Source organism: Aedes albopictus, chromosome 3, assembly GCF_035046485.1.
Source record: "Aedes albopictus strain Foshan chromosome 3, AalbF5, whole genome shotgun sequence".
Classification (NCBI taxonomy): domain Eukaryota; kingdom Metazoa; phylum Arthropoda; class Insecta; order Diptera; family Culicidae; genus Aedes; species Aedes albopictus.
In genome coordinates, this window is record NC_085138.1 from 132,626,179 (window position 1) to 132,647,991 (window position 21,813).

Here is a 21,813-nt window from a genome sequence, read left to right on the forward strand (position 1 = left end):
AGCAAGGAGTGACCAGTGAAGAGTGAGAAGTGAACTATAAGGAGAGATCAGTGAAGTAATAAGCAGTGCTGAAAATGTCATTTGGCGCTGTCCATAAACTACGTAGACTCAGTTTGGGCCATTTCAGACCCCCCCCTCCCCAAGCCCCTCCCCCTTCGTAGATTTTTGTTCATATAAAATTTCCGAAATTTGGCTGGAGCGTAGACTTTGGCCAGACCTCCCCGTCCCCCCTAAGAGTCTACGTAGTTTATGGACAGGCTCTTTCGATATATTTAAATTAGACCACCTTCAGCTCATTTCAGAAGCTGAACCTAAGAATTTGGTATATGAAAAACTTGTGCGTCTAGTCCTACAGGAATGTCACGAAAACCGCTCTTTTCCGAATATTTAAGGTGAATTTCATCGACAACTTTCGAAAAATGCCAATTGATATTCACTATGACTATCAATTGACATTTTTTAAAGGTAGCCCGTGACATTTACCTTAAATATTCGAAAAAGAGCGGATTTTTCGTCACTTTCTAGAACTGATCTGGCCGCCCAAGTTTTTCATATACTATATTCTCAGGTTTAGCTTCTACACTGAGATGTAGATGATTGAATTTAGATATGTCGAAATGACATTTTCAGCACTGGTAATACGTAATGAAAGGTAAGTAATGAAGAGTGGGTAATGAGCGGTGAAAGTAGAGGGATAAAGAGTGAGGACTGAGGAGTTACAAAAAAGTGGCAGAGTCTGCTTTGTGAATTCATACATTGAAAATAAAGAACGAGGAGAATGAAGCAGTGAGTTGTGAGTAGTTCATTAGCAGTGACCAGTAAGAGAGAGAAATGAGAGGTGAAAAGAGAGGAATGAGAAGCGAGTAGTGTGGAGTTGGTAGTGAGCAGCTAGGGCTGAGTAGTGTAGAGTGAGCAGTTGAGAATTAGCAGTTGGGAATGAGCAGAGAGGAGTGTGGAGCAGAGTGAGCATTGAAAAGTTAAAAACAATGAGTGAGAAAAGAAAAGTGAAGGGTGAGATTGAAGAGTTGGAAATTAATTGTAAGGAATGAGAAATGAAAAACAGGAGTGAGATATGGGAACATATCGGTCGGTCCAGGAACTTTTCGTGAGGGGAGTTTCTTTGACTTCCATAGGACACATTCAAAATGTTCATTGGCAGAGGAAGCACTTGATTAATAACTGTGGAAATGTTCGAAGAATACAGCTCATAGCTGAAAAGCAGGCTTAGTCCCAGTGAGGACGTTACGCCAAGAAGAAATCCGCTGGGACTAGCAGAAATGTCAAAATCGACAGATAAACAAAATTTATGATTCTAAACGCCTCATAAAGCACATGATTGGATTCGCCAATCATTTTGTTATCGAACTCCACTCGGGACACTCTCGCGGTGGCCCGCCGAGTATGAATGAATAATAAATCGAAAGAGGCAAAAACGGCGCATCCGCCGGGTCTGCCACACGCACCGAGGCGATGATCCCCGTCCGTCGTAATGCTGGATCCGCGTAACTGACTGGATGAGGCAGTCAGATGCAAACAGCGGCAATCAAGGTGGGAATGTTTGTTGTACCTACTCCACTCCAAGCAGCAAGCTGTCAAAGTGCGCGCGTGGTACACGTCGTCCGTTTTGTAGGTTAGTCGGCCTACTACGCGACCCGCTGCCGCTGATCAACATCCTTGCTCCCGGCATCGCGCGCACCACCGGCACGCTTTGTTTTCAGGTTGGTGAGTTCGTTTCTTGTCTTTTTTTCATGATTCGGTGCTGCCGCCGGCGCACGGCGATAACTTTTTTTGTTCGATTCTAATAAAATCGAAATTTATTTGGGATCGCGGGCGATGACGGGTGCGTAGTTTCACTTTCACGGTAGCAGCAGCGGGTTGCCAGGACTCGCGGCACAAAAGGGGTTAAAGGGTTCAGGTCCGCTTTTTTCATCCAGAATGAGCCCGGATAATCAGTTGAATATCAGCTGGTGCATTCATCGGGAAAGCGTATTCAACGGCAAGAGCAGATGCTGCCTCTCTCTCTCGCGGTGGTGGTCGCCACCCCCTGCCTGTTTAGTGAGTGTGCTTGGCACGTACCTTCCTACCTACATTCGAACGAAGGGGTTAATCATATTCAAATGCCAACGGAAAAGTATGGAGTTTTGCCAGAAACCGTCGCGTCGCGTCGCCCGTCGCGTCGCAGCACCGATCCGAAGCTGCTGCAGAAGCAGCACTCTTCTGTAAGATGATATTTTGATTGGTTCGAGTGCAGTTGAGGTCTAATCCTTTCCGATGCCACTATCGGCACACCGAGGAACCACAGGAGGACATAACAATGCCAGAGGCATCGCTAGGGTTCTCTGTTAGGGGGTGATTAATGCATGTCCAGAATCTACAGGATTCTGGCAACTGTGGTCAATAGTTTCCTTGGCGCTTCTAACAAAATATGTGCATTCTGACGGCATACAATACTGAAGATTGTACTCAGAACACTTCTCTATAACATCTTCCAGGGTGTCTGTACAAGTTCTCCCAGGATTATTTTCAGAGGTTTCTTGGAGATAGTAATCTCTGTCAGATGTTAGTTCAGAAATTTCTATAAGAGTTCCTCGAAATTCCATTAGGAGCGTATCCAGAAATTCCTTCTGTAGTGGCTTCATGAAGTCCATTCACTCAGGGATTTCTTCCTGAATTTCAAACAGTGAGCATGAGCGCAACTAGATTCTGAAGGTTCTTTGTCGGGAGTTCGCAACCCTAGCTACGCCAACGAGCAAAACACGCCATATCAAGACAATATCAATTACACTTGCGCTGCTTCGGCTCTTTGTCAATCAGAAACAATATCTTCCGCTGCTGGTTCAGCGGGAGTTGACAACGAGGCCTGCCTGCACAGCACACCAACCAACCGAGCAGAAGAAAAAGGATTATCCCCGGTATTGGCCCGGTCCGTCTGAAGGATTGCCAGTAGGTAGCAAATAAGAGTCCACAAATGTCAGGAACAGTTGTGTTGTGTCGCCCCAGCTTTGGTTATGACGACGTATGACGTCACGCAAAACAGCAGCGATGGGGTGCACTGGACGCGGACTCTCGGAACTCTTCGGATCGGAGGAGACACATCCAATATTGACATTTTAATTCACCTCGTTCTACTTTCCATCTCCACTCCGTCCTCTTCGCAGACCAGCGAACCCCTTTGTCTGATAAGCCGGCGAGATAATAACCTCTTTCTCTGTAGCAGTCTAGGACGACTGTGGTTTGGTGTCACCGCCGTGCCGTCGAAGACGGACCAAGCCATGTGACTTCTAAAACTTCCCGGGCGAGGAAAAAGGATTGAACGAGTTTCCTCATCCCACCGTACTGTGACTGTGTGCCCGCGTTCGTTGGTTGCAATCCATACGTGAACCGTCCAACTCCACTCCACGACGTCCTGCAACCAGCCAGCCGAAGAAAGAAGGGGATAAGAAGCTCTTTCTGTCGCAGAAGGAAAATCTATTATTTGCAGGAATGGAATTTCACATAAAAGCAATTGTAGAGTGTGTACTAGTCGCTTCGAAGTCGCAGGTTCGAAGCAGCAGACGGAGATGAGTGGACCCGAACCGACACGGAGGCGAGCGCGACGGCGGCTTATGGTGGTTTTGCTCCTGCAGTGACAAAATGTATTGGTCGAGACAGGATATAAAGTATCGTTTGCTTCCCGCTGCACGGAACGGACGGACGGACGCAACGGACCGACGATCGTCGTCGTACGGTAGTACAATTCTGTGAGATGCATCCGGTTGCATTCCACTTCTGGACTATGTTCGTTCTTCGTCCGTCGTTGGTCGTGTGAAACTGACGGTGGCGCTGCTTGGTTGTTGTGGTGACCGTCCGGAGCCAAAGATGTGCGAGAACAGATGTTCTTGTCACGTTTTTCGGGTGAACCGGATGCTTCACGTGAAAACCGTTTTGGGCATTGGTTAGGATGAAAGTTGTGGACATCTCGTTAGCCGGAATGTTTCGATTATGTGCGGTAGATCTTCGAAAGTGTGTACTTAGCTCTGAAAATTATTAAAATGGTTAATTTCAAGAATTTCAATAAGTTAACGTCATCACAAATGGTCAAAATAATCAGACGTATTTGAAAAAGCTATAGATTGTGTTCCACGTACAAGTTTCATGACAACATTTTCGTAAACCTGGGGAAAATTTTCAGAGCCCAACTCAGTGCCGCAAGTACCAATAGTGGGGTCATAGAGTCAGACATCTGTATGATTTGTGATGTTTGCTGAAAAATGAGCCCGGCAGATGAATCGGAACGTCATTCGTCGCGAATACCCGTTATTCTGCAGTTAGGATTTCTAACAACGTAAATTCTTCACCTACGGACGGTTGATTAATAATCGATCCAGCAGTGAAGTAATCAAGTGATTCTCCAAAGGAATCGTAAGTACTACTTACGCCCAAAGAGCTGTTGGTAAGCCAAATTCAAACTCGACGTAGCATCGAACTTAAAATTTTGAAAATTCTTCTTCACATTTTGAATTTAGCAGATATATGAAAAACAGTTGGGAACGTGTTCTGAAATATTTTCAGCTTAACCGTTATGTGTCCGACAAACTTTTTGCTTTTTTCTACACCGTGCTTTTTAAATGGGCGCTGGGTACCCGGGTACCCTGTCGGCCACATAAGGGTTAATACCAGATACCAAATCTGTCCCCAAATCTGTGCACTCTGCATTGTCGAGTGGAAAAAAATCTCCCATATATCTTCCCTGAGCAATGTTGAAAAACAGACGAAACCACAAAGAAGAAAAACCAAACCAACTAAACCAAACAAAACATATGGCTTGAACTGCAGCCAACGGAAAACCCATAACGCCGCTCGGAAAGGCTCTTCCTTTCCCCACTAGCCAGAGGGAAAGTGGGAAAACTCTTCCCGTGGTCGTCGTCGTGACCACAGCAACAGCAGCAGCAGCGCAGCGGTTGAGATAGTTTCCAAAGAAATAAAATGGCAATAAAACCCGTCTGATTAGCCCATTCTTATACTGAGCCGGCTGGTCCATCCAGTTCTGCACTGCACATATAACCCTTTTTGATGATGCTGCTCTGCCAGCCACTCGGTTCCTGCGGGTGGTAACCGGTCGTAAAAATCTTCAAGTCGACACATTTAAAACAAATTCGCAGCAAATATCAAACGTCGTAAAGCCAAACACCCACATATGACAGGGAAAGGGGCGCGCGAAAGGACCGGTCGGTCGGGGTCACTTTTCTTCCGCGACGGAAACGGGAAACGGGTGTTTCCGCCTTTCGCTGTGTGGTGCAGCATCCGCCGCAACCACATGTGAGCGAGAGAGAAAAGGCCATTATAATGTGCAACGGACGACCGGCATTTGCATAAATGACGACGATGCTGGCTGCGCTTTGCTGCCCGTTCAAGCTTATTCACAAATATTCATGCCATCCCATTAAGACCGCTCCGGTCGACTACCACCACGCATTCCAACAAGCAGTTAGGTATTAAAGTCGTCCACTTTAGGCCAACAGCGGACGGACGGACAGTCAGCCAGTCAACCACCACCAGCGCATGCATGCAGTCTCAAAGTGAGGTTATACTTCGTGTCCAGATTCTTGGTGGATCGTGACGGTTTGAATAGCCACTCGGTAACAATGCGAGGTTTTGATTCCGGCCACCGACAACAACAGACTCCGTCACAGACATACGGACGTTTACTCTATGTGAAACCTCTCCTCTTGACAGGATTCCCCTCAGAATTTAAGGAAAATTCTTTTGAACATCCAGAGATGATTCTCCTCAGAATCAAGAGAGGATTTTCGACATAATCCTGAGAGGATTCTAAAAAGAAAAATTCTTAAGTTCAGAGGATTTAGGACAGAATCCTGAGAGGATTCTCCTCAGAATCCTGAGAGGATTCTCCTCAGAATCCTGAGAGGATTCTCCTCAGAATCCTGAGAGGATTCTCCTCAGAATCCTGAGAGGATTCTCCTCAGAATCCTGAGAGGATTCTCCTCAGAATCCTGAGAGGATTCTCCTCAGAATCCTGAGAGGATTCTCCTCAGAATCCTGAGAGGATTCTCCTCAGAATCCTGAGAGGATTCTCGCCAGAATCCTGAGAGGATTCTCGCCAGAATCCTGAGAGGATTCTCGCCAGAATCCTGAGAGAATTATGCTCAGAATGCTGAGAGGATTCTGCTCAGAATCTTGAGAGAATTCTCGTCAGAATCCTGAGAGGATTCTCGTCAGAATCCTGAGAGGATTCTCGTCAGAATCATGAGAAGCTTCTCGTCAGAATCCTAAGAGGATTCTAGTCAGAATCCTGAGAGGATTCTCCTCAGAATCCTGAGGGGATTCTCATCAGAATCCTGAGGGGATTCTCATCAGAATCCTGAGGGGATTCTCATCAGAATCCTGAGAAGATTCTGCTGAGAATTCAGAGAGGATTCTGCTGAGAATCCTGAGAAGATTCTGCTGAGAACCCTGAGAGGATTATGCTGGGAATCCTGAGAGGATTCTGCTGAGACTCCTGGGAGGATTCTGCTGAGAATCCTGGGAGGATTCTGCTGAGAATCCTGGGAGGATTTTGCTGAGAATCCTGGGAGGATTCTGCTGAGAATCCAGAGAGGATCCTGAGAGGATTCTCGACAGATTCCTGAGAGGATTCTCGACAGAATCCTGAGAGGATTCTCGACAGAATCCTGAGAGGATTCTCGACAGAATCCTGAGAGGATTCTCGACAGAATCCTGAGAGGATTCTCGACAGAATCCTGAGAGGATTCTCGACAGAATCCTGAGAGGATTCTCGTCAGAATCTAAAGAGGATTCTCGTCAGAATCCAGAGAGGATTCTCGTCAGAATCCTGAGAGGATTCTCGTCAGAATCCTGAGAGGATTCTCGTCAGAATCCTGAGAGGATTCTCGTCAGAATCCTGAGAGGTTTCTCGTCAGAATCCTGAGAGGATTCTCGTCAGAATCCTGAGAGGATTCTCGTCAGAATCCTGAGAGGATTCTCGTCAGAATCCTGAGAGGATTATTCTCGTCAGAATCCTGAGAGGATTCTCGACAGAATCCTGAGAGGATTCTCGACAGAATCCTGAGAGGATTCTCGACAGAATCCTGAGAGGATTCTCGACAGAATCCTGAGAGGATTCTTTCCAGAATCCTGAGAGGATTCTTTCCAGAATCCTGAGAGGATTCTTTCCAGAATCCTGAGAGGATTCTTTCCAGAATCCTGAGAGGATTCTTTTCAGAATCCTGAGAGGATTCTTTCCAGAATCCTGAGAGGATTCTTTCCAGAATCCTGAGAGGATTCTTTCCAGAATCCTGAGAGGATTCTTTCCAGAATACTGAGAGGATTCTTTCCAGAATACTGAGAGGATTCTTTCCAGAATCCTGAGAGGATTCTTTCCAGAATCCTGAGAGGATTCTTTCCAGAATCCTGGGAGGATTCTTTCCAGAATCCTGGGAGGATTCTTTCCAGAATCCTGGGAGGATTCTTTCCAGAATCCTGGGAGGATCCTTTCCAGAATCCTGGGAGGATCCTTTCCAGAATCCTGGGAGGATCCTTTCCAGAATCCTGAGAGGATTCTTTCCAGAATCCTGAGAGGATTCTTCCAAGAGGATTTTTCCCAGAATCCTGAGAGGATTCTTCCAAGAATTCTGAGAGGATTCTTCCCAGAATCATGAGAGGATTCTTCCCAGAATCCGAGAAGGATTCTTCCCAGAATCCGGGAAGGATTCTTCTCAGAATCCGGAGAGGATTCTTCCCAGAATCCGGAGAGGATTCTTCCCAGAATCCGGAGAGGATTCTTCCCAGAATCCGGAGAGGATTCTTCCCAGAATCCGGAGAGGATTCTTCCCAGAATCCGGAGAGGATTCATTCCAGAATCCAGAGAGGATTCTTCCCAGAATCCGGAGAGGATTCTTCCCAGAATCCGGAGAGGATTCTTCCCAGAATCCGGAGAGGATTCTTCCCAGAATCCGGAGAGGATTCTTCCCAGAATCCGGAGAGGATTCTTCCCAGAATCCGGAGAGGATTCATTCCAGAATGCAGAGAGGATTCTTCCCAGAATCCTGAGAGGAATCTTCCCAGAATCCTGAGAGGATTATTCCCAGAATCCAGAGAGGATTTTTCCCAGAATCCGGAGAGGATTCATTCCAGAATCCCGAGAGGATTCTTCCCAGAATCCGGAGAGGATTCTTCCCAGAATCCGGAGAGGATTCTTCCCAGAATCCGGAGAGGATTCTTCCCAGAATCCGGAGAGGATTCTTCCCAGAATCCGGAGAGGATTCTTCCCAGAATCCGGAGAGGATTCTTCCCAGAATCCGGAGAGGATTCTTCCCAGAATCCTGAGAGGATTCTTCCAAGAGGATTCTTCCCAGAATCCTGAGAGGATTTTTCCAAGAGTTCTGAGAGGATTCTTCCCAGAATCATGAGAGGATTTTTCCCAGAATCCGGGAAGGATTCTTCCCAGAATCCGGGAAGGATTCTTCCCAGAATCCGGGAAGGATTCTTCCCAGAATCCGGAGAGGATTCTTCCCAGAATCCGGAGAGGATTCTTCCCAGAATCCGGAGAGGATTCTTCCCAGAATCCGGAGAGGATTCTTCCCAGAATCCGGAGAGGATTCTTCCCAGAATCCGGAGAGGATTCTTCCCAGAATCCGGAGAGGATTCTTCCCAGAATCCGGAGAGGATTCTTCCCAGAATCCGGAGAGGATTCTTCCCAGAATCCGGAGAGGATTCATTCCAGAATCCAGAGAGGATTCTTCCCAGAATCCTGAGAGGGTTCTTCCCAGAATCCGGAGAGGATTCTTCCCAGAATCCGGAGAGGATTCATTCCAGAATCCAGAGGGGATTCTTCCCAGAATCCTGAGAGGAATCTTCCCAGAATCCTGAGAGGAATCTTCCCAGAATCCTGAGAGGATTATTCCCAGAATCCTGAGAGGATTCTTCCCAGAATCCTGAGAGGATTCTTCCCAGAATCCTGAGAGGATTCTTCTTAGAATCCGGAGAGGATTCTTCCCAGAATCCGGAGAAGATTCTTCCCAGAATCCGGAGAGGATTCTTCCCAGAATCCGGAGAGGATTCTTCCCAGAATCCGGAAAGGATTCTTCCCAGAATCCGGAGAGGATTCTTCCCAGAATCCGGAGAGGATTCTTCCCAGAATCCGGAGAGGATTCTTCCCAGAATCCGGAGAGGATTCTTCCCAGAATCCGGAGAGGATTCTTCCCAGAATCCGGAGAGGATTCATCCCAGAATCCGGAGAGGATTCTTCCCAGAATCCGGAGAGGATTCTTCCCAGAATCCGGAGAGGATGCTTCCCAGAATCCGGAGAGGATTCTTCCCAGAATCCGGAGAGGATTCTTCCCAGAATCCGGGAAGGATTCTTCCCAGAATCCGGGAAGGATTCTTCCCAGAATCCGGGAAGTATTCTTCCCAAAATCCAGAGAGGATTCTTCCCAGAATCCGGAAAGGATTCTTCCCAGAATCCGGAAAGGATTCTTCCCAGAATCCGGAGAGGATTCTTCCCAGAATCCGGAGAGGATTCTTCCCAGAATCCGGAGAGGATTCTTCCCAGAATCCGGAGAGGATTCTTCCCAGAATCCGGAGAGGATTCTTCCCAGAATCCGGAGAGGATTCTTCCCAGAATCCGGAGAGGATTCTCCCCAGAATCCGGAGAGGATTCTCCCCAGAATCCGGAGAGGATTCTCCCCAGAATCCGGAGAGGATTATTCCCAGAATCCAGAGAGGATTTTTCCCAGAATCCTGAGAGGATTTTTCCCAGAATCCTGAGAGGATTTTTCCCAGAATCCTGAGAGGATTCTTCTTAGAATCCGGAGAGGATTCTTCCCAGAATCCGGAGAAGATTCTTCCCAGAATCCGGAGAGGATTCTTCCCAGAATCCGGAGAGGATTCTTCCCAGAATCCGGAGAGGATTCTTCCCAGAATCCGGAGAGGATTCTTCCCAGAATCCGGAGAGGATTCTTCCCAGAATCCGGAGAGGATTCATTCCAGAATCCAGAGGGGATTCTTCCCAGAATCCTGAGAGGAATCTTCCCAGAATCCTGAGAGGAATCTTCCCAGAATCCTGAGAGGATTATTCCCAGAATCCTGAGAGGATTCTTCCCAGAATCCTGAGAGGATGCTTCCCAGAATCCTGAGAGGATTCTTCTTAGAATCCGGAGAGGATTCTTCCCAGAATCCGGAGAGGATTCTTCCCAGAATCCTGAGAGGAATCTTCCCAGAATCCGGAGAGGATTCATTCCAGAATCCAGAGGGGATTCTTCCCAGAATCCTGAGAGGAATCTTCCCAGAATCCTGAGAGGAATCTTCCCAGAATCCTGAGAGGATTATTCCCAGAATCCTGAGAGGATTCTTCCCAGAATCCTGAGAGGATTCTTCCCAGAATCCTGAGAGGATTCTTCCCAGAATCCTGAGAGGATTCTTCTTAGAATCCGGAGAGGATTCTTCCCAGAATCCGGAGAAGATTCTTCCCAGAATCCGGAGAGGATTCTTCCCAGAATCCGGAGAGGATTCTTCCCAGAATCCGGAGAGGATTCTTCCCAGAATCCGGAGAGGATTCTTCCCAGAATCCGGAGAGGATTCTTCCCAGAATCCGGAGAGGATTCTTCCCAGAATCCGGAGAGGATTCTTCCCAGAATCCGGAGAGGATGCTTCCCAGAATCCGGAGAGGATTCTTCCCAGAATCCGGAGAGGATTCTTCCCAGAATCCGGAGAGGATTCTTCCCAGAATCCGGAGAGGATTCTTCCCAGAATCCGGAGAGGATTCTTCCCAGAATCCGGAGAGGATTCTTCCCAGAATCCGGAGAGGATTCTTCCCAGAATCCGGGAAGGATTCTTCCCAGAATCCGGGAAGGATTCTTCCCAGAATCCGGGAAGGATTCTTCCCAGAATCCGGGAAGGATTCTTCCCAGAATCCGGGAAGGATTCTTCCCAGAATCCAGGAAGGATTCTTCCCAGAATCCAGAGAGGATTCTTCCCAGAATCCGGAGAGGATTCTTCCCAGAATCCGGAGAGGATTCTTCCCAGAATCCGGAGAGGATTCTTCCCAGAATCCGGAGAGGATTCTTCCCAGAATCCGGAGAGGATTCTTCCCAGAATCCGGAGAGGATTCTCCCCAGAATCCGGAGAGGATTCTCCCCAGAATCCGGAGAGGATTATTCCCAGAATCCAGAGAGGATTTTTCCCAGAATCCTGAGAGGATTTTTCCCAGAATCCTGAGAGGATTTTTCCCAGAATCCTGAGAGGATTCTTCTTAGAATCCGGAGAGGATTCTTCCCAGAATCCGGAGAAGATTCTTCCCAGAATCCGGAGAGGATTCTTCCCAGAATCCGGAGAGGATTCTTCCCAGAATCCGGAGAGGATTCTTCCCAGAATCCGGAGAGGATTCATTCCAGAATCCAGAGGGGATTCTTCCCAGAATCCTGAGAGGAATCTTCCCAGAATCCTGAGAGGAATCTTCCCAGAATCCTGAGAGGATTATTCCCAGAATCCTGAGAGGATTCTTCCCAGAATCCTGAGAGGATTCTTCCCAGAATCCTGAGAGGATTCTTCTTAGAATCCGGAGAGGATTCTTCCCAGAATCCGGAGAAGATTCTTCCCAGAATCCGGAGAGGATTCTTCCCAGAATCCGGAGAGGATTCTTCCCAGAATCCGGAGAGGATTCTTCCCAGAATCCGGAGAGGATTCTTCCCAGAATCCGGAGAGGATTCTTCCCAGAATCCGGAGAGGATTCTTCCCAGAATCCGGAGAGGATTCTTCCCAGAATCCGGAGAGGATGCTTCCCAGAATCCGGAGAGGATTCTTCCCAGAATCCGGAGAGGATTCTTCCCAGAATCCGGAGAGGATTCTTCCCAGAATCCGGAGAGGATTCTTCCCAGAATCCGGGAAGGATTCTTCCCAGAATCCGGGAAGGATTCTTCCCAGAATCCGGGAAGGATTCTTCCCAGAATCCGGGAAGGATTCTTCCCAGAATCCAGAGAGGATTCTTCCCAGAATCCGGAAAGGATTCTTCCCAGAATCCGGAGAGGATTCTTCCCAGAATCCGGAGAGGATTCTTCCCAGAATCCGGAGAGGATTCTTCCCAGAATCCGGAGAGGATTCTCCCCAGAATCCGGAGAGGATTCACCCCAGAATCCGGAGAGGATTATTCCCAGAATCCAGAGAGGATTTTTCCCAGAATCCTGAGAGGATTTTTCCCAGAATCCTGAGAGGATTTTTCCCAGAATCCTGAGAGGATTCTTCCAAGAATCCGAAGAGGATTCATTCCAGAATCCAGAGAGGATTCTTCCCAGAATCCTGAGAGGAGTCTTCCAAGAATAGTGAGATGACTCTTAACAGAATCCTGAGAGGATTCTTAACAGAGTCTTGCGAGGGTTATTCCTCAAAAAAAATGTTTTTCGGCTGCAAAAGTAAACAGTGACTGTTTGTGCGGTTAGATTTGGAACAATTATTGCTGGAAGTTTGTTTTCGGTGCAGATAGTAAACATTGAGCGTATTTACCAGCGTATTTAAAAACCAGCATCCGTTGTCCGTTTGCCTATACCGATGCCACAGAGAGAACTAAAAAGCCAGTGTATGCCCGCAACAAAAGGTGCCCGGGTTGGCATTTTTCGGGCCGGACGACATCGCAACGGGAAGACATCGTCATAATCGTTGGTTTCCTATCCCCCTTCCGAATTCGTCGTCGTCGTCGTTGTCGTCGATCTCAATAGTCCAGTCGTCGTCACAGTCATCATCACCGTCATCATCATCACACACGACACAATGGACCCTCCTGACCGGGAGGACACGGTGGATTTTCCAAATCGCCGAATATTATTTGTAAACTCTGGCGGTTTTTTTTTTCTTTCTCTCCTGCCTGCCCGTTCCACTACGGATGAAGAGGGTATTAACACCAATTTACGCAATGGGGGAGAGCCGTACAAAATTCCAAGTTGTTTGTCCGTCAAGGGACAGCGGGAGAGTGGGATGAGGGAAAACACTGCGGGACAAAGCCCGCTGAATGCAACTGCAGCGCCGAGTTTGATTTGATGGACATCTGTGAATGGAAGGGGTTAAACGTATACGACGGACAGCTAGCAGCAGGGCAGTTTGGATCGGAACGGAAAGTATTCAGGCGCAAGAGCATTAAGTCACCGGCCGGCGGGAATTGAAAGGCTCTTACGCAGTAGGACAATACAATGAGTGTTATGGATTTAATCTATTCATTACAATTTTTCGTCGGATTCTCTGGTGGTGAGATGTGTTGGGAGAGATTGAACAGTGGTGGACAATGATTCTGAGGAAGTGGTCTCTGTGCGAGTATACAATTCAGTTCACTGCAGGAAGTCTCGTGGATAGTGAGACGCAGTAGAGTAGCTAAGAGCTACACTCCACGTCCATCCATGTCGTGTCCATTTCGACATCTTATCCAAATCTTTACAATTTAGCAAAGCGGTTAGGATCTGAACCACCTTTTTCGACCACCACTGCACTGCATGAATGTCCAGCTTGGCATCAATAGCTGTTCGCCCAGTTGCATGCTCAAATGTAGGTCGGGCGTACCGATGTTGATGGACATCATCCAGGCGGTGCTACTGGACACAGACTACGGAAGCAGCCCACATCACATGAATAATTAATTAGCAGTAATTGATATTTTTATCCATTCTAACCCAGCAGTTAATCTCGCACAATTGACGTCGTCGTCCGAGTGGACATCGCCGCTCTCCTCTTAGGTGATGTTTCGCAACACAAAAAAATCCATTCACTCAACCCTTTCAATTTCGCACATGTTCTGTTCGTTCCTCGGGGGAAGCCGGGCCAGAACCAGCACCGGTCAAAACATGTAAACACACTGGGTTTAATCGTTTCAGCTGGACATCATCCAACAACAAAACGAAAGGTTGTCGGAAGAATGTGCCGAGAAGTGGCCGAGGGAAGGGGGAAGATTGCAATTTAAATGAATGAATGAGTGGCTGCACTTACCGCCGTTGTTGCTGTTGCTGGTGGTGTTGGATTCGGCGTCTGCCAGTTCCGTGGTGGTAGCGGTGGAGGTGGTACGGGGTTTTTTCGGTGCGGGTTCATCCGACGACGTCGCCGCCGGTAAGCTTCCGTCACCGCAGTCTCCCTCCCGATCCGGATCGGGCTGTTCCTGTTTGATTTCGATTGAGGATGTGGACGCCGTTGCACCTGCCAACGAAGGATCGGTTACGGTGGCGGCCAGCAGCGGATTATTACTTTGCTGGCCTTCGGTGTCCTCGACGGCGGCGGTGGCGGTGGCGCTACTGCTGGAACTGCTGCCCAGTGGGCTTGTTCTGGACGGGCAGCGGGAGGTGGAGGCGTTCTCGGATTCTGGCAGGGGAGAAAACAACGGGAATTTAGCGTTAAATGGTGCCAAATCTTGAAAGGATCCTAATCTAGATCCTCACCTTCGTTGAGCCGCTTGGGCGTACTGGAGGCACCGTCACGCAGCAGCTCGGCCGGACTAGTGGGCGGTGGCGTGTGCACCCGGGACCCGCTGGGTTTCCGCGCCGAGATCGGAGCTGAGATCGAGGGCCGTCGCGAGTTGGCCAACGTGAGGGGTCGCCCGTCATCTGAGTCCCTGTCACCGGCCGTGGCTGTGAAGGGAGAAATTAATAAGAATAAAAAAAATGTGGAAATGTTAAACAGGGAAGGAACTCCAACTCGCGACGAAGGAAGCACATGGTGACATTCCACCGCGTACACGCGACACGGACACACATACCTTGCGAGTAGCACTGGCCGTAATTTTCCTTGTTGCACTGGAGCACTTTGTGCTGGATGAATCGCACAATGTCGGAGAGAGCGAACGTTTTCTGACAGGACCCGCATGTTAGGATATCTTGAGTGCCTTCAGATTCTCCGGTGTCTGAATCTGAAAAGGGAAAAGAAGGGTACAAGAATTAAAAATTATTATCTCATCACAGCTAATTTAATGAATTTAATTAGATTTCTGCCACTGGTTTCAACACTGCTACACTGAGTTGGTTGGTTGGATGGACGGTATGTACCCTACAACAAAGTCTTCGGAAAACGATGCGAATGATGGCGGCTGGGACGGCCGCCAGATGAATGGCGGTTAGGGTGGGGTATACTTTTGAAAAGATTTCTAAAACAAAAAAGAAAATGCCCGGCAAATTATATTGAACAGGATCTCACAATACAAATTCTATAAGGATTATCCACAGAATTCTAATTGAACTGTCCACAGACTTCAAAGGAAATTCTCTCCACAGAACCCTTAGAGAAATACCCACAGATCCTGAGAGGATTCTCCACAGAATCCTGAAAGGATTCTGCACAGAATCCTTAGAGCATTCTCCATTCTGCACAGAATCCTGAGAGAATTCTCCACAGAATCCTGCTGAAAAAATTCTCCACTGAATCCTGAGAGGACTCTCCACAGAATCCTGAGAGAAATCTCCAAAGAATCCCGAGAGGATACTCCACAAAATCCTCTCTGGATTCTCCAACAAATCCTGAGAAAATTCTCCGCAGAATTCTGAGAGGATTCTTCACAGAATTCTGAGAGGATTCTCCACCAAATACTGAGAGGATTCTCCACAGAATCCTGAGAGGATTTTCCACAGAATCCTGAGAGTATTCTCGACAGAATCATGAGAGGATTCTCGACAGAATTCTGAGAGGATTCTTGACAGAATCCTGAGAGGATTCTCCACAGAATCCTGAGAGGATTCTCCACAGAATCCTGAGAGGATTCTCCACAGAATCCTGAGAGGATTCTCCACAGAATCCGGAGAGGATTCTCCACAGAATCCTGAGAGGATTCTCCACAGAATCCGGAGAGGATTCTCCACAGAATCCGGAGAGGATTCTCCACAGAATCCGGAGAGGATTCTCCACAGAATCCGGAGAGGATTCTCCACAGAATCCGGAGAGGATTCTCCACAGAATCCGGAGAGGATTCTCCACAGAATCCGGAGAGGATTCTCCACAGAATCCGGAGAGGATTCTCCACAGAATCCGGAGAGGATTCTCCACAGAATCCGGAGAGGATTCTCCACAGAATCCGGAGAGGATTCTCCACAGAATCCGGAGAGGATTCTCCACAGAATCCGGAGAGGATTCTCCACAGAATCCGGAGAGGATTCTCCACAGAATCCGGAGAGGATTCTCCACAGAATCCGGAGAGGATTCTCCACAGAATCCGGAGAGGATTCTCCACAGAATCCGGAGAGGATTCTCCACAGAATCCGGAGAGGATTCTCCACAGAATCCGGAGAGGATTCTCCACAGAATCCGGAGAGGATTCTCCACAGAATCCGGAGAGGAATCTCCACAGAATCCGGAGAGGATTCTCCACAGAATCCGGAGAAGATTCTCCACAGAATCCGGAGAGGATTCTCCACAGAATCCGGAGAGGATTCTCCACAGAATCCGGAGAGGATTCTCCACAGAATCCGGAGAGGATTCTCCACAGAATCCGGAGAGGATTCTCCACAGAATCCGGAGAGGATTCTCCACAGAATCCGGAGAGGATTCTCCACAAAATCCGGAGAGGATTCTCCACAGAATACGGAGAGGATTCTCCACAGAATCCGGAGAGGATTCTCCACAGAATACGGAGAGGATTCTCTACAGAATCCGGAGAGGATTCTCCACAGAATCCGGAAAGGATTCTTCACAGAATCCGGAGAGGATTCTCTACAGAATCCGGAGAGGATTCTCCACAGAATCCGCAGAGGATTCTCCACAGAATCCGGAGAGGATTCTCCACAGAATCCGGAGAGGATTCTCCACAGAATCCGGAGAGGATTCTCCACAGAATCCGGAGAGGTTTCTCCACAGAATCCGGAGAGGATTCTCCACAGAATCCGGAGAGGAATCTACACAGAATCCGGAGAGGATTCTCCACAGAATCCGGAGAGGATTCTCCACAGAATCCGGAGAGGATTCTCCACAGAATCCGGAGAGGATTCTCCACAGAATCCGGAGAGGATTCTCCACAGAATCCGGAGAGGATTCTCCACAGAATCCGGAGAGGATTCTCCACAGAATCCGGAGAGGATTCTCCACAGAATCCGGAGAGGATTCTCCACAGAATCCGGAGAGGAATCTCCACAGAATCCGGAGAGGATTCTCCACAGAATCCGGAGAGGATTCTCCACATAATCCGGAAAGGATTCTCCACAGAATCCGGAGAGGATTCTCCACAGGATCCGGAAAGGATTCTCCACAGAATCCTGAGAGGGTTCTCCACAGAATCCTGAGAGGATTCTCCACAGAATCCTGAGAGGATTCTCCACAGAATCCTTAGAGGATTCTCCACAGAATCCTTAGAGGATTCTCCACAGAATCCTGAGAGGATTCTCCGCAGAATCCTGAGAGGATTCTCCACAGAACCCTGAGAGGGTTCTCCACAGAATCCTGAGAAGATTCTCCACAGAATCCTGAGAAGATTCTCCACAGAATCCTGAGATGATTCTCCGCAGAATCCTGAGAGGATTTTCCACAGAATCCTGAGAGGATTTTCCACAGAATCCTGAGAGGATTCTCCACAGAATCCTGATAGGATTCTCCACAGAGTCCTGAGAGGATTCTCCACGGAATCCTGATAGGATTCTCCACAGAATCCTGAGAGGATTCTCGTCAGAATCCTGAGAGGATTCGTCATCAAAATACTGAGAGGATTCACTCCAGAACCCTGAGAGGATTCTCTTCAGAATCTTGAGAGGATTCTCCTCAGAATCCTGAGGAGATTATCTCCAAAATCCTGAAAGGATTCTCTTTAGAACCTTGTGCGGATTCTCGTTAGAATCCTGAGTGTTGATTCAAAAATACTCCCAGAAAATTCGTCGCACCCTAACGCCGATAAAACGGGAGTGAATTCCGGTCGGGAGTCGGCTTTATCTGGTGGGCGCCTCCCCCATGTTTAATTAAATGGAATGGGCGCGAGCTCGGAATTCTTTTCCGCGACTACGATGGATTGTGTCCACGGTGGACTTCGCGCGCTGAAAGCTGCCTGCAAGTCAAGTTCCAGCTTTTATTTTTACGAGCTACAAGAATAATAACAATTGGCCGTTAGTGTCAGAAAGTGAAGGAATTCCGGTTGACACTGGAACCGGGAAATTCCGGGCATTTGGCAGCAGGACACAATAGAGACGAGCTTTGTTATACTAAAAGGAAAGGGGTGGGGGGGACTCCGGGGTCAAATGGATGATACCACAGTAACGTGACAGCACGAAAGGAGGAAGAGAAGGGGGGGGCAATAAAAGTTTGTGCGAAAACACTTTCTCGCACAAAACTTATTTATATCGAGAGTTATAAATTGCGCTATTTTCATTTTTCGGAATTAATATAATAAATTCTGTCCCGTTCCGAAGATACTCCGGACCGGAGCGGACCACAGAGCGGCGAACCCAACTCATTTACCCCCTCCATCGAAACGAAACGAACGAACGGGGGTAGTTTTATCCTTTGCTCGGTCTCTCCGAAGGACAAATAAGTTCGATTTTATCTCCCTTCAAGAGCAGAGCTGGTGGCAGGAAAAAGGCAAAGTTAGGGGGTACGAGGGGACAGGATAACACTATATCTATTGGAAGATGTGTAATTAATGTTTCTTGAAAAGTTTGGGATCTTCTTGCAAAGGAGGGAGAAGGGGTGCCAAGGATGCGGGCAGTATACCACAAAGGAAGAAGCCAGCAGCTAAGTTCTAACGGCGAAAGTGGCGGAAATAAAATTGAAATAAAAATCACTGCCAGCGCCAGAAAAGTCTTCTCCACCAGCACCACCGACCACCACACGCCATCCCAATCCACTCGGGAGAGTCATTAAAGAGCGGGGTGTCGTCGTCTTTGGTCGCAGTCGTCGTAAATTAGGGGGGAGGGGGTCGAGATCAATCTACCGAATCCTGGGACAAGTACCAGAAGCTGTTGTAATACGGTAGCTCATTGCTGACAGTAATGTCTGTCGTGAATGAGAGACACTATGGGATCTTCAAAAGTTATCCTGAAATATGTTGGAATCGACTATTTTTAGATTTTTATGGCATTATTAATGCTTGCAGAACGTTGGCGATGCAATATGCAATATGTGGCTTATCAGATTAATATAGTAAGGTAAATTTGTAGAAATTTCAGCCAACGAATATTTAACAGATTTTTGCTTATTTTCAGTGCTTTAGAAAGATCAAAATATTAAGAAAACGGTGCTTCATTGTTTTAGAAAGTGGTACCCTTACTCTACCTAATACCACACAAAATGCTACTATACTGACGACAACTGACAGATTCGTTAGAACTTTTAAGAGGAAATCAGTACATTTCTGAGTTGGTCTCATATAACATGTCATTTGACCATTCGTCGCTAAAAATCCCACTAATTGTTTCACCACTTTTTCCCCACATCTATCCCAGTGTGCACCACATTGCCGGTTACGCGATGCAATGTGAAGTGACCTATTTGCCCCCGAACCGAATAAAAGATATGTATCTCGAGATGAACACGTTCACGTACCAAAACGCTGCAACAACCGGAACCCGACTGGCGAGGCGGCGGCGGAGGTTGAGATTGGGAGGACATTAGTTTCACTGCGCTGCCATCGCATCGGTCCTCATGGTAAGGGATTCGATTTTTACGACCATTCATTCCTTCGGAAGAGGATCGAAACAATTAATATGGTAATTTGGGCCACTTTGCCACACGCACTACTCCGACCGAGGATGCTGACTGCATACAATCTATGGAATTGCGGGGACCCCGAACCGAAACATAATCAATAAATTGTTTGACGAGCGTGTTGGGCTCACGGTTCGTGGTCGGTCGGTCGGTCGGTCTGTCGGGCAAGGATAAATTCATAAATTTCGACACGAATTGATGGGTTTGTGAAGTCGATTGGTGTAACCCGCCCCAGGCCAAATGACGATGGATGAGGATAAAGATAAATTTTATTGGTCATTTAGGAAAGGCTAAGATCCGGGGGCTAAGATGGTAGTTTTGATGTGACGAATAGTGCGCGATAAAAATGGGGTTCTATGAGTAATTAGCAGAGATGGAAAAGTGTACTTCATAGGATGGGTTTCAGATCAGAAAGGAGAATCCTGCCAGAGTTCAGACGAAGATTCTTCCAAATTATCCAAAATCCTCCAAAGAATCTGATTAGAGGATTCTAGTAAGAATTCTTCTGATAAGAACCTCTCAGGATTCTGATCAGAATCCTCTCAGGATTCTGACGAGAATCCTCTCAGGATTCTGACGAGAATCCTCTCAGGATTCTGACGAGAATCCTCTCAGGATTCTGACGAGAATCCTCTCAGGATTCTGACGAGAATCCTCTCAGGATTCTGACGAGAATCCTCTCAGGATTCTGACGAGAATCCTCTCAGGATTCTGACGAGAATCCTCTCAGGATTCTGACGAGAATCCTTTCAGGATTCTGACGAGAATCCTTTCAGGATTCTGACGAGAATCCTCTCAGGATTCTGACGAGAATCCTCTCAGAATTCTGACGAGAATCCTCTAAGGATTATGACGAGAATCCACTCAGGATTATGACGAGAATCCTCTCAGGATTCTGACGAGAATCCTCTCAGGATTCTGACGAGAATCCTCTCAGGATTCTGACGAGAATCCTCTCAGGATTCTGACGAGAATCCTCTCAGGATTCTGACGAGAATCCTCTCAGGATTCTGACAAGAATCCTCTCAGGATTCTGACGAGAATCCTCTCAGGATTCTGACGAGAATCCTCTCAGGATTCTGACGAGAATCCTCTCAGGATTCTGACGAGAATCCTCTCAGGATTCTGACGAGAATCCTCTCAGGATTCTGACGAGAATACTCTCAGGATTCTGACGAGAATCCTCTCAGGATTCTGACGAGAATCCTCTCAGGATTCTGACGAGAATCCTCTCAGGATTCTGACGAGAATCCTCTCAGGATTCTGACGAGAATCCTCTCAGGATTCTGACGAGAATCCTCTCAGGATTCTGACGAGAATCCTCTCAGGATTCTGACGAGAATCCTCTCAGGATTCTGACGAGAATCCTCTCAGGATTCTGACGAGAATCCTCTCAGGATTCTGACGAGAATCCTCTCAGGATTCTGACGAGAATCCTCTCAGGATTCTGACGAGAATCCTCTCAGGATTCTGACGAGAATCCTCTCAGGATTCTGACGAGAATCCTTTCAGGATTCTGACGAGAATCCTCTCAGGATTCTGACGAGAATCCTCTCAGAATTCTGACGAGAATCCTCTAAGGATTATGACGAGAATCCACTCAGGATTATGACGAGAATCCTCTCAGGATTCTGACGAGAATCCTCTCAGGATTCTGACGAGAATCCTCTCAGGATTCTGACGAGAATCCTCTCAGGATTCTGACGAGAATCCTCTCAGGATTCTGACGAGAATCCTCTCAGGATTCTGACGAGAATCCTCTCAGGATTCTGACGAGAATCCTCTCAGGATTCTGACGAGAATCCTCTCAGGATTCTGACGAGAATCCTCTCAGGATTCTGACGAGAATACTCTCAGGATTCTGACGAGAATCCTCTCAGGATTCTGACGAGAATCCTCTCAGGATTCTGACGAGAATCCTCTCAGGATTCTGACGAGAATCCTCTCAGGATTCTGACGAGAATCCTCTCAGGATTCTGACGAGAATCCTCTCAGGATTCTGACGAGAATCCTCTCAGGATTCTGACGAGAATCCTGTCAGAATTCTGACGAGAATCCTCTCAGGATTCTAACGAGAATCCTCTCAGGATTCTGACGAGAATCCTCTCAGGATTCTGACGAGAATCCTCTCAGGATTCTGACGAGAATCCTCTCAGGATTCTGACGAGAATCCTCTCA

General features: G+C 47.6%; 1 protein-coding gene across 1 annotated transcript in view; it reads right to left on the reverse strand.

The window, feature by feature from the left end:
• The window catches only part of LOC109622374 (B-cell lymphoma/leukemia 11B), an 81,661-nt gene that overhangs the window by 35,035 nt on the left and 24,813 nt on the right, over positions 1 to 21,813 (reverse strand). Inside the window, exons 2-4 of the mRNA XM_029878742.2 lie at positions 14,723 to 14,872; positions 14,406 to 14,594; positions 13,963 to 14,328 (exon numbers count right to left, since the gene is read on the reverse strand). Coding sequence (XP_029734602.2) covers positions 13,963 to 14,328; positions 14,406 to 14,594; positions 14,723 to 14,872 — 705 coding nt within the window. The remainder of the gene's footprint in view (positions 1 to 13,962; positions 14,329 to 14,405; positions 14,595 to 14,722; positions 14,873 to 21,813) is intronic.